This window comes from Pseudorca crassidens, chromosome 17 (genome assembly GCF_039906515.1).
Source record: "Pseudorca crassidens isolate mPseCra1 chromosome 17, mPseCra1.hap1, whole genome shotgun sequence".
In the NCBI taxonomy this organism is placed as follows: Eukaryota; Metazoa; Chordata; class Mammalia; order Artiodactyla; family Delphinidae; genus Pseudorca; species Pseudorca crassidens.
The window spans coordinates 11,233,229-11,246,651 of NC_090312.1; the positions used below are offsets into that span (position 1 = coordinate 11,233,229).

The window sequence follows — 13,423 nt, forward strand, 5'->3', positions numbered from 1 at the left end:
TTTCATATTCTGAGAACTTATTCCGCTTCCCAAAATGATTTTCAATACATAGTAGTCAGGTGGAGCTCAAGAATGAATTTGCTCCAGTAATCTCTCGTGTACTCATAGTACCTCAGCGGGGATACAGCTGCTACAGCAGAAAAATAGAGGGCGCAGGAAAGAAGAGCTTTTGTCACCCGTTTCAGCTCACCCCACCAGTTACTCCTCACTTTCAGACATGAACATTGTCAGTAACATGCTGCTTTCAAAACAAACACACATTATTATACTGCTCACCCACTCCTTTTACCACTTGGTGAGTATCATTATGGTCTGCAGACCCGAGAGCACTTACAAACATTACTTTACCATCCTTCATCTTGCAGATAATAACAGCTAGCATTTATAAGAGCAACCAGGAAATTGTAGCTCAGAAAAGATCAGTAACCTGCCCAAGGTCACAGTCATTCACTTAAAAGATGCTCAATATATATGTGTCAAAACAGACAAAATAGAAGAAACCAAGGAAAAAAAGAAAATGGATTTCGAAGATAAAAGCTTCTGTGAGTGAAAGGACACTGGTAAGCAAGTGAGAGGACAACCACAGAAGGGGAGAAGATATTTGCAAATCATTTATCTGATAAGGTTGTAGTGTCCAGAATATATAAAGAACCCTTACAGCTCAACAACAAAGAGATAAACAACTCAATTTAAAAACGGGCAAAGAATTCAAATAGCCATTTCTCCCAAAAAGATATACAAATGGCCAGAAAGCTCATGATTAAATGTTCCGCATCATTAGTCGTTAGGGAAGTGCAAATCAAAACCAAAGTGTAATGCCACATCACACCCACTAGGAAGACCGTAATTAAAAGCAGCAGTGGTGGAGTGGCGAGGCCAGTGGCACGATGGAGTGAGTCAGGGAGTGCTTACTCCTGAGATGGGCTACAGGGCAGCACGTTCCAGAGGTGGACGTCCACGTCAGATGTAGGAGGACAGCCTCACTGAGCCACCAGGAGAGTCAGCTGTACCCGAGGGGATCTCAGCAGCGGCAGCCAGTACGTGCTGTGTTTCCAGGCAGAACTGAGACAGGCACTCTTAGCTGAGACACCAGGAGGGGGTTGCAGGGTTACTGGAACACCCAGGTAGCTGTTCCAAGAGAAGAAAAGAAAAAACAGCCAACAATATAATGTAGCTGTTATCATGAAAAAACAAAACAGTAACATAACAGAAAATAAGTCTTGATGGAAAAGTGGAGAAATTGGAACCCTCAGTACATTGCTGTAGAAATGTAAATGAGGGGCAACTACTTTGGAAAACAGTCTGTCAGTTCCTCAGAAAGTTTAAATGTAGTTATGTGTCCTAGCAGTTCCACTCCTAGGTGTTTACCCAAGATAATTGAAAACAAGTGTTTAATAAAAATGTGTTCGTGAATGCTTATAGCAGCATGATCTCCAACAGCCAAAATGTGGAAACACCCAAATATCCATCAGCTGATGAATGGAGAAACAAAAGATTGTGTAGCCATAAAAGGGAATGAAGCGGAAACCATAAACAAGACGAAAAGACAATCCTCAGAATGGGAGAAAATATTTGCAAACGAAGCAAGTGACAAAGGTTTAATCTCCATAATATACAAGCAGCTCATGCAGCTCAATATCAAAAAAACAACCCAATCCAAAAATGGGCGGAAGACCTAAATAGACTTTTCTCCGAAGTAGACGTACAGATGGCCAACAAACACATGAAAAGACGCTCAACATCACTAATCATTAGAGAAATGCAAATCAAAACCACAATGAAGTATCACCTCACACGGGTCAGAATGGCCATCATCAAAAAATCTGCAAACAGTAAATGCTGGAGAGGGTGTGGAGAAAAGGAAACCCTCCTGCGTTGTTGGCGGGGATGTAAATTGATATAGCCACTATGGTGAATAGTACGGAGGTTCCTTAAAAAACTAAAAATAGAACTACCATATGACCCAGTAATCCCACTACTGGGCATATACCCTGAGAAAAACCATAATTCAAAATGATACATGCACCCAAATGTTCATTGCAGCACTATTTACAATAGCCAGGTCATGGAAGCAACCTAAATTTCCATCAACAGATGAATGGAAAAAGAAGACGTGGCACATATATATAGTGGAATATTAGCCATAAAAAGGAACGAAACTGAGTTATTTGTAATGAGGTGGATGGACCTAGAGTCTGTCATAGAGAGTGAAGTAAGTCAGAAAGAGAAAAATAACAGTGTGCTAATGCACATACATGAAATCTAAAAAAAAGGTACTGATGAACCTAGTGGCAGCACAGGAGTAAAGACACAGACGTAGAGAATGGACTTGAGGACACAGCGGGGGAAGGGGAAGCTAGGACGAAGTGAGAGAGTGGCATGGACACATACACACTACCAAATGTAAAATGGATGGCTAGTGGGAAGCGGCTGCATAGCACAGGGAGATCAGCTCGGTGCTTTGTGACAACCTAGAGGGAAGGGTTAGGGAGGGTAGGAGGGAGGCTCAAGAGGGAGGGGATATGGGGATATATGTATACATATAGCTGATTCACTTTGTTGTACAGCAGAAACTAACACAACGTTGAAAAGCAATTATACACCAATAGATATTTTTTAAAAAATGGGAATGAAGCATTGATACACGCTACAACGTGGATTAGTATTTAAAACATTATTCTAAACAACAGGGATTTATCATATAACACAGGGAACTATGTTCAATGTCTTGTAATAACCCATAATGGAAAAGAATCTGAAAAAAGATTTTATATGTATATGTATAACTGAATCACTTTGCTGTACGTGTGAAAGTAACACAATATTGTAAATCAACTATACTTCAGTTTTTTTTAAAGTTTTTCTAAGTGAAAGGAGCCGGAGCAAAGGATTGATTACATATGGTATGATTTCGTTGAAGTGAACGTCCAGAAGGGGCAAGTCCTTTGAGACCGAAAGCGGATTGTTGTTTGCTGGCGGGTAGAAGAAGAGTGAAATTAGGAGTCACTGCTAACGGGCACAGTATATCTTTTTGGTCTGGGGGAAATGTCCTGGAATTAGATAGTGGTTGTACAACACAGCGCATATACTAAAAACTACTGAACTGTACACTTTAAAATGGTGAATTTTATGTTACATGAATTCTGTCTTTTTTTTTTAATAAAAAATACAACAGAACAAAACAAAGATTCTTAGATTCTTAATTAGTACTTACACTACCCTTGTGCATTCAAGTTTCTTAAATACCACAGGACATACACAGAATGGATCTGGGAGAAAATGTCCCTGTTACCTAGACAGCTGGAAGTCAGCGCCTGACTTAGTCTAAGCCTGAAGCTTGGAAATGAGTTTTTCATAAGGGATTGATGGTGGAATTGTTAAGAGGTTACTTTTTTAAAATTTTGCTTTATAGTTCAATTTGTTTTATAAAACCATACTCTCTGCTGTTCCAGGGCATCCTAACTTCTTTTTTTTAATTAATTAATTAATTTTATTTATTTATTTTTGGCCGCGTTGGGTCTTTGTTGCTGCGCGCGGGCTTTCTCTAGTTGCAGCGAGCAGGGGCTACTCTTCATTGTGGTGCGCGGGCTTCTCATTGTGGTGGCTTCTCTTGTTGCAGAGCACCGGCTCTAGGCGCGTGGGCTTCAGTAGTTGCGGCTCATGGGCTCAGTAGTTGTGGCTCACGGGCTCTAGAGTGCAGGCTCAGTAGTTGGGGCCCATGCGGGCTTAGTTGCTCTGCAGCATGTGGGGTCTTCCCGGACCTGGGCTCGAACTCGTGTCCCCTGCATCGGCAGGCGGATTCTTAACCACTGCACCACCAAGGAAGCCCCCTAACTTCTTTTGAAAATAATGTAATGCTCTCTGAATCTTTCAGCTTTTGGCCAAGTAATACCTCTTCCTAAGCCAAGCAGAACATGTGATAAAGGGGTATCAGGGAGACTTTCTGGTCTCTCTTTCTTTTAAATTAAAAGCAGGACGAATATAGTGTTTTCCTTCCCCGTCATTGCTTAGAGTGACTTAAGAAGGAAGTGAAGTACGTAGCAACTCTCTCAGGATGGAGAAGGTTCTTGTTTGTTCTCAGGAGGATGTGTCCTGCCTGATGGTGGGTGACAGTGTCAGACACTCCTGAGCTTGCTTTCTGCAGCTGGCAGGTGTGTTCCAGCTCGTCAGTGTAAATGTGAGGGTCACTCCGCCCATCCGTTGGCAGCTTGTCTTTCTCTGGCACCCAGTGTCATTAAAATATGGTCATATTTCTTTCAAGCTGCTTCTTTACAAAATGAACCAGTCCTGCTGTGTCCCTAAGGTGAGAGAAACGATGAAGCCCATTTCGCTGGCCAGTGGCCGGCATGTATTGAGCTGCTTCTCTGTGCCTGGCATTTTAAAAACATTTTCCAGTGCTCACAAGAACTCTCCAAGGTCCATGCGATTCTCTCCATTTCCTGTATAAGGACACTGTGGCGCAGGGCTCCAGAGATTATGCAGTTATTCAGTGGGAGAGCCAGGATTTGGACCCAGATCAGTCTTATTTTTTAATTACCTTTGCTCTAGAGATCAGAAGACTTATACTCAAATCCCAGCTCTGCACTCAGTGACTAGATGACCCTAGACAACCCACTTGACCTCTCTGGGCCTGTTTTCCTTATCTGTCTTACAGGTTAATAATAATAATTACCTTCTTCTGTTAGACTGTAATGAGACCTTTAAAAAGGGGTATTCCGTGAATTATGTAGGCATCATGGTGAGTGACCGGCACAGAGTAAATACTCAGTAACTACTCAGTAAATACCTCCCAGCTGCCATTATTATTACTGCATCATCGCCTGTTTTCCAAATTATTTCAGTAATTTACGGAGAGACTGGCCACGGGACAAGTGGGATGTCATGAGGTAATTTCCCCTTTTGTCGGCAAATCGTCCATGTTCAGGTTGAGTCATATGTCATCAGAACTGACACCTGTGCTTCCCTTTTCAGTGAACAGAACACTTTATCTGTAATAGCTCATCTGATGCCCCTGGAAGCTAGAAAATGACCACATTTGGAGATAAGCATGCCCGTAGTCAGACAAGGTCAATGACCTGCCTGAGGTTATACATACGGTCAGGTTTAGAGCCAAAATAACGGTATGTTTTATGACTCCTAAGCCCACACGCTTCCACTGAACCAGAACCAGCTCAAAGAGAGGGAGGAAGGGAACAGAGAAGCGGGTGCCCCCAGTGGGAGGTTGTGGCTTTGAGTCCCGGCTGGCCAGTAGGTGGGAGAATCAAGCATGGGTGGGGGCCAGGGGCTCCCCAGAGGGACGGTGTGGTTGGCAGCCTGTTGGCCTTTGTGGCATCGCTAAGGACTGGCAGGTGTGTTGTTGCCCTGCAATCCCCCAGCCCCGCTCCTGCTTCCCACGCGACGCTAGACGTTGGCCCTAAAATAACCATTTGAGAGGGGCCCTAAAATAACCATCTGAGAGGGGCTATACTCAGCCTGTTCTCCCAGGCTAAGTGTCGATTTTTAAATTTTGTCCTGCCTGAGTAACATGATCTTTTCTTAGAAAATATTTAGAAAATGGAGTTAATGAAAAAGAGGGGGGGAGAAAAAAACATAATCTCAGAAGATTACTGGATTTACATATATGATTTGTTTACAAAAATGGATCATACCATAGATTAAAATAATTCTTCATTGCACTGAGTTTTCTTGTAATGTTTGGAAGAATTTAACTATAGGCAAATCGACTTTTTGCGTCTTTCTTCAGCCTTTAATTGTTAGGAATTTGCCCCCCCTTCCAGTTTGCTTTCACTGCTGGTAGAGAACTTCCCATTTTTATCAACACCATCTCAAAGTAAAACAGTGCACTCTTTCTCCATCAAATGTATGTTTTAAATTATTTATTTATTTATTTATTATTTATTTTTGGCTGTGTTGGGTCTTCATTTCTGTGCGAGGGCTTTCTCTAGTTGCGGCGAGCGGGGGCTACTCTTCATCACGGTGCGCGGGCCTTTCACTGTCGCGGCCTCTCTCGTTGCGGAGCACAGGCTCTAGACGCGCAGGCTCAGTAGTCATGGCTCACGGGCCCAGTTGCTCCGCGGCATGTGGGATCTTCCCAGACCAGGGCTCGAACCCGTGTCCCCTGCGTTGGCAGGCGGATTCTCAACCACTGCGCCACCAGAGAAGCCCTCAAATGTATGTTTTATAACATGCCTTGCATGCTGTTCAGATCTGTTTGCTTATTCTTGATGTCGAGCAGCACTGTCCAGTAGAACTTTCTGAAATGACGGAAGTGTTGATATTCTTTGTTGTCTCACATGGTACCCGCCAGCCACACTTGGCTGCTGAGCACTTGACATGTGGCTGTGAGACTTCAGGAACCGGATTTTAAATTTACTTAATTTTAACTAAATTGGTTACATGTGGCTCGTGGAAAACACCGTATTGGAAAACACAGATCTAGAGCATTCTCGTTTAAACTCACTTTTTTTTTTTTTAACGTGATGATTAAATTCCCTTCGTGTTGAAAGTGAAAATGAAACACCTTTACAAAAGTATCTTCGAAGAATCTGTATCCCTCTGAGAAAGAAGTAACATGGTAAACCTCTGCGGCTCCAGGGAAGAAAAGCAACATTTACTGAGCACATCCTAACTGCCCAGCACCTTGCTGAGTCATTTTGTGTGTCTTATCTGTATTATTCATCCCCTTTAATACCAGTAACACGGGCAGAAGTTTAGTGACTTGCCAGCGTCCCATAGAGGGTAAGTCCCAGAGCCGCAGCCTAGGCCATCATCATCTCATCCCAATGCCCTTGTTTTTCCTGCTGTAAGAAGTCCTGACAGCATCCATCAGGTGTCCTACTTTCAAGCCCTTTCTCCAGAAATGAAGTACAGTATCAGAGATTAAAATGAGTTTTGCTGTGGTTAACTTTTTAGCCGTACTGCTGTGTCCTTGGCAGACACTCCTTCCTGGATGTAGAAGAGGCTGGTTCAGGTTAATGCTTTTGGATGGTCTGCTTTGTGCAGAACATTGTCAGCTGCTCTAGGGTTGCCACTTAGGCCTGGGCACAAGCAAGTGCTCAAAGATGCCATCCCCTTGACTAGAAAGGCTGGGGAAAGCCGCCTGGGGAGGTAGCAGCTGAGCTGAGCCAGGATAGAATGAGAGACTTTGAGGCACGTAATAGTGGGGAAGGGCATTTCAGGCAACGGGAACAGCATATGTGAAGGCTGGGGGAGCAACTAGAAATAATGGAGCATGGCAGGAGGCCAGAATTTTTAAGGGGAAAATGGTAGGAGATAAAAACCAGAAAGATCTTCAGGGGCCAGAACATAGAAGTGACTCAATTTTGTACCAAGAAGTTCAACTTTCATCCCTAAAGGCAGTGATGAAAACCTGAATGTTAGTAGATGAGAATTTACATGTAGCTTGATTACATGAAACCTTTATTTCAGTAAGGGTTCTCTGCTAAAGATATGAACCTTAAAAAACTTTGGAACTTGTAGAATTTCACTAATCACTTTGAAGGCCAGTTCTGACAAGGATGTATTGTTACCATTGAGTGTACATGTTAAGCTAGAAGGATATACATGGATCCCAAAATGTGCCCCTAAAATTCTTAGTCGTGCTTCATTCTTACCTTCTAAGTGAGCATCTGCTGTTCTGTGCTGGGCCCATTATGGTGTGGGGATGAGAGACCATCCTCGTCCTCAAGGACCTCTTCCTTTCCTGGGGCGAAAGCAGCGCAGGTGACGTGCATTAAGAAATAATCTGCCGTGGAGGTTAAAGAAGCTTCCAGCAGGGTGGAGGACATTCTGAACACAGACACAAACGGGGCTCCTGAGTGGAAGCGCTCAGACAAGAAATCGCGTCACTTGGTAGTGAGAGCGGGGGTGTCGGCACCTGGACCTGATCCCACTTCTGACACTTACTAGTTGCGTGAGCAGCTTGGGCAAGTTCCGCCCTCGCTCTGGGCCTCAGCTCCTCCTTTGGGATGGAGGAGAGACTTGAGGTACTTACCCGCTCGTTCGGGTTGCTGTGAGGGTGTAGATGAAATGAGGCATCAGGTGATGGTCGCTCAGCAGACGTCAGTGCTTGTTGCCAGTTCAGGGTGAGATGACACCCCCTTCTTAACGTGTGTGGTAGGAGAGCACTTTCCGAATCCGCAGTCCGTACCACTGATTCAGCATCCTGTGTTTCAAGTGTGTAGGGACCCAGGGATCTTTTGGAAACTGGAAGAACCCCTGCTGACTGTCCTCCGGCCTTTATTTCTCTCGTTAGTATCCAGTCAGACTTCATGATATTCCACTGGCAAACGTGTCTCTCTGTCTCTTTCGAATTCAAATATGGCACAACCAGGAAGAATTGTTCTGTGTATGACTCAGTGGGTTGGAGATGTAGCTGTTATCTGCAGTGTCCATGTGACACCTGCTAGCACATGTCAAATTGTGCCTGTAGTTTGTTATTGGTCCATCTTTATAAAATACTGAAATTAGTTTTATAAGTGTTTCGTATAGATATATGGGTAGAGAGTAAATACGTATCTATGAAAATTTTCAGATTTTTCAGGTAATTATGATTCATTTCTCTTTTCATACTGCTGATAAATCTCTGATGTTTTCCATTGTAGTTTCTTTCAAGATGGCTTGAAGACAGCTGATAAATTGAAACAGTACATTGAAAAACTGGCTGCTGATTTATATAATGTAAGTTCTTTACAAAATACCTGCACTTTAACTTGCTTTTATAGATAAATATCAGTAAATCTGAAATCTGTATTAGAAGAGCGTTAAAGAAAAAAGAAGACAAGGTGAAGTGATGTGTCAGCATAAATCTAGGGCCAGTAAATGTTGTTTTTGTGGTTTGTTTTGTTTTGTTTTTCTGGTTTAACTCAGAGACATCATCACTTGTCAGATATTCCAGAGTAGTTTCTGGGACCTAGGTGGAGCAGGGCAGGGAGTAGATGGATAGCCATTGATTCTGAATGGCTCTCCGTGCTGGGTTCAGTAGCAGCACATTATGAGTGCCCTTTGGTCAGGAAATTTTTATCCTGGAAGGAAAAAAATTAAGTGACTGTCTCTGAGTAAGCAGGTTTATGAATTTTTTTTTTTTTTTTTGCTTGCTTGTTCGTTTTATATTTCCTCTCCTTTTTTCCCCTACTATCTAGGTTTTGCTTTTAGAATAGGAAAATCAAGAGGAAAACTTTTTTGAGAAAAAAACTAATTGCATCTGAGAAATCTCAAGTTTGTTCTTCATGAACCGCTTGGCAGTGAATAATATTAAAAGTATATATTTTAGGAGTGTAACTATTGATACATGTGTTCAAATAAGGTTTTAGAGTTACACATGATACCTTATATTCTAATAGAACTTTTCTGATTTTTCTTTGAAAAGTTAACATGGTTCAGGTTGCAGTTAAGTTCCAAGTGATTAATAAGAAAAGCAGCACCAATCCCTTCCCTTCATGTAAGCTTTCATTAGCTCTTGGGATTCTGGTCATTCTCAGGATTGTCTGCTGGCCCATTCAGTCACGTCGTGGTATTGATATTTCCACTGCCACCCTTTGAAATACCAGAAGCAAATAACTCAATGTTATTTCTTAACCTTTGTTTAAAATAGTCCTTCAGAGCTCATTGTCTAGCCTAGGTGTATTATTTAATAAGGAAGCATGTTGCATTATTTACTAATTTCAAAACTCACTGGTACTTTAAGAAGATGAGAAAATTGTGCCTCTCATATCAAAAATGAGACCGTGTGAAGGACTTTAATAAGGAAATCGACTATATAATTGAATTGTTTGATGAGTAGTATACATTTGGATGAATTAAACTCTGCTCATAAATGTATGAGAGATAAGTGATAGAAGAACTGTTTTTCTCTCATAGATAAAACAGACCCAGGATGAAGAAAAGAAACAGCTGACTGCACTCCGAGACTTAATAAAATCCTCCCTTCAACTTGATCAGAAAGAAGTAGGTGATCTGTGTGTTTCCAGCAGGGCTAACCGTGTAAGCAGGGCCGCTTGTGATAGCTTTTGTGTTTCCTGATCTGCAGAACAAGCATAGTGAGGACTTCCTGCCGGGGGCGGTGGGGGGGAGGGAAGGGAGGCGCAGATGAGACATAAGACACAGTGCGTACCTATCGTATGAAACACAGTAGGAACGGTCTTTGGGCTCCTGTTCCCTCCTTATAAAAAAAGATAACCCTCACCCCCAGCTCCATGACCAGGTTTTCCATCCTGCCTTTAAGGTGTGTGCTTCAGAAGAACACCCTCCCAGGTGTTGATGTACATACCTCAGTTCCTCTTAGATCATCCCTGTTTTTCCAGACAGCCAAAAGGGGCTGTCTCATTTTGCCAGAGAAATAGAGAAATATTTTGATACAGATTCCTATAGAGGTTTTGCCCCACAGTTAGGAATATTAAGGTTGAGATAGTCTTTGGATGCTGAAATGGAGTTATACGGTGCATGGTAGGTGTTAGATTAATGCAATACAAATGCTTAATTATTAATCTCACCTGTTCATTTGTTTGGTCAAACATCTAATGAATACTTACTGTGTGCTGGCAACTCTTCTAGGCATTAAGCTTGAGTCCCTTCTGTCAAGGATCTCATTGTCTAGTAGGTAATAGAGTCAGCCATGTGAACAAGTGGCCGGACCTAAAGCGGTATTGATGCTGTAAGACAGAGATTGGGAGGAGGTGTGCTGAGAAAGAGAGGAAACAAAGAGTCCCAGGAGTGAGAAGCTGCCCGGCACATTCAGCAGGGCACAGCAGCTTGGGGCAGGGTGGGTGGAGGAGTGAGAGATGCCGCTTCTGAGGTGAAAACCCAGACCGGATTGTGGAGAACCTTGGATACACACTAAAGGGAATGGACTTCATATGAAGGGTACATTAAATAGTGAGCACCATTTGTTGCATGGGAGAAGGTAAACATTTGCCTGTTTATGTTACGAATTTATTATGGATTCAATTTAAGTGCAGTATTTAAATGCAATATTTAATCATAATCACACAAAATACAGCATTTTTCATATGTCAGTTCCTCATCATATTATCTCACAATTGCAAACTATCTGTAAATCCCTAAAATTTCCAAAAGGGGTTCATGAGTCCAAGACAAAAACAAAGCAAACCCCCTCAAACATGGGAAGCCCTGCTCCAGCAACACTAATGTTAAAGCAATCTTGAGGGTTCTCTAGACTGAGCGATTATAGCCCTCTACCCTCCTGCCCCCCAGAACCAGTTTTATGTACACGTTGGGTCTTCGTACAGCGAGAGGGGTCTGTAGCCCTGTGACACTGAGTGCCTGCTGACCTGTGGGCAGGGAGGTGTATAGTAGGCATCAGCGGGCAGGGAGGTATGTGGGCTGTGTACCCACATACAGCAGAAACTAACACACCATTGTAAAGCAATTATACTCCAGTAAAGATGTAAAAAAAAATTATATAAGCACAATTAAATTATATTAAAAGTAGTAAATTTTAAAAAAAAGAATTTGAGCTCTAAGTAGGATCTTTGGATTTTTAGTAGAAACTGTTTTTAGGGTTGAAAATATTTTATTTTTAATGGTGCTATCCATAAGTCATTCCCAAAACTTCATCTTTTTATTTGAGTCTCAGTAGCTCATCATAGTTTGCAAACTATCTGTGTTTTACTCACCTCTCCTTTCACAGTATCCAGTACATTGCCTGGCACCCCAGAACTACTCAATAAATATTTAGTAAGATGAAACAGAAGGAATTTTTTGCCCACTCCATTCATACCTTACCTTAGAAATTTGAAGCTTCTATAAATAGAGGTTTAGTTTTAATTTGGATGCCAGAAACATTTATAACCCATTAAGTCAATGAGGGTGTTAATTGCTTGCAGTTTTAAAAGATTTGAGGTTTTACTCCTTAATAATGCGTTTTATATGTTAATAAGGTTGTCTAATAAGAAAGTAAAGTAATTTGTACTGCTAATAGAGAATGGGAAATTGAACTAAAAAATAATACTGTAGTTTCATTCTATAGTTTACATCTTGACTCACATCATGGATTTTTGCCAAGGTTTTATTTTAAGTTCACTATTTGAGTTTTCAATTGTTTACCTGAAGTGAGTTTCGCGTTTGCATTTCTCTTTCCTCAGTACACATTGATTTCTATTGTGCTTTCAAAGGATTCAGAACCTATTTCATTCCTTCAGTTGTGTTTTATTTTGTTTATTTATTAAGTGTTACCAATTCTCCAAGGTTTATTTTCTCAAAAAAGAGAATCCTCTTTTCCTTTATCTGGAGTGCCCTGCTAAGCCCTCATTTCTCCAAGGACAGAGACAATCATTTGTGTGACTTTCTTAGGCCATAAAACTCATTACTAGTTAATTTAGGATTGTTGACGCTACCTCTGAATCACTGCTTCTTCCTGCTTGGTTTAGTGGAATCGGCTTCTGAGGTCAAAGCCTAGGCATCAGCCACTTTATCCACCTTTAAAACCACATTTGTCTGATATAAAGCAAGGTCTACTCAATCTGTTTGTTATTCAGAATTGAAAGTTAATTTAGGCTAGTCGTAAATATATGTAAGGAATGTCTTAGTAGTAAGTTTACAGACTATAATAGTTTTCATAAGCTGTCAGCATCTGAATCCTTATTTTTTTAAAAAGGTAAATACTTTTATTTTTTTAACTTAGGCTTTCAACATTGTAAATTGACTATATTCCAGTAAAAATTATTTTTAAAAAACCCCAAAATTTAGGCTGTTATTTTAAAGGTTAGCAAACCAGTTAAGATGAGAGGTGCATAGTTTTAAAGCGTTCAGACAGATAGGAATTATGTGGGCAGATAAAGGGAAGTTTAGTTCAAAGAAAAGCGTTCCAAGGAAGAGAATTAACTTAATGAGAATTGATATCAAGGAGATTTTAGATTTTGCCTTTAATGTTCTGGAGAGGTATAGCTATGGCAAAGATCCCTAACTCCAGGTTGATAGTTAAGTGATTTTCATGTGATTTCATTGGGTTAAAGCAGGAGCTCTGTGGATTTCATTTATCCTGGCCTCTTATTTTGTCCCACGGCTCAGGCCTCTACCACCTGATCTAGTTTTCTATCCTGATTGTTCTTTATTAGTATTATGGCCACATTGCTGCCTCCTTGAAAAAATCCCATGTGTCACTACTGTTGTATTGAGGGCTGTCACTAGAGGCACTGGTAGAGGCAGGCTATCTCTGCCTACTTGGTGTGTGGTACAGGTCCTTGGTCATAGTTCCATCCAGAAAGTACCTGTCAGGGAGGGCAGAGTGGGCCAAATTACTCTGAGTTCAAGGCTGTGGACCCTGGTTAAAAGTAAACACGGAGGGGAATTTTTCAAGATTCCTACACCCCACTTCTCCCCAGGTGATTAAACTTGTCCGATGAGATGTTTCAGCTGGAGGGAATCTGGCCAGTTAAAGGCAAAGAAATTACTCAGATTAAGAAAA

The 13,423-nt window shown here is 41.5% G+C and overlaps 1 protein-coding gene and 1 pseudogene across 13 annotated transcripts in view; both read left to right on the plus strand.

Moving 5' to 3' along the window:
* The window catches only part of ASAP1 (ArfGAP with SH3 domain, ankyrin repeat and PH domain 1), a 350,901-nt gene that overhangs the window by 262,529 nt on the left and 74,949 nt on the right, over positions 1–13,423 (plus strand). For all 13 annotated transcript variants that reach the window (XM_067711252.1, XM_067711247.1, XM_067711248.1 and 10 more), the window contains 2 exons: positions 8,604–8,679; positions 9,859–9,945. In XM_067711252.1, coding sequence (XP_067567353.1) covers positions 8,604–8,679; positions 9,859–9,945 — 163 coding nt within the window. The remainder of the gene's footprint in view (positions 1–8,603; positions 8,680–9,858; positions 9,946–13,423) is intronic.
* On the plus strand, positions 888–2,482 carry LOC137210489 (SNRPN upstream reading frame protein-like; annotated as a pseudogene).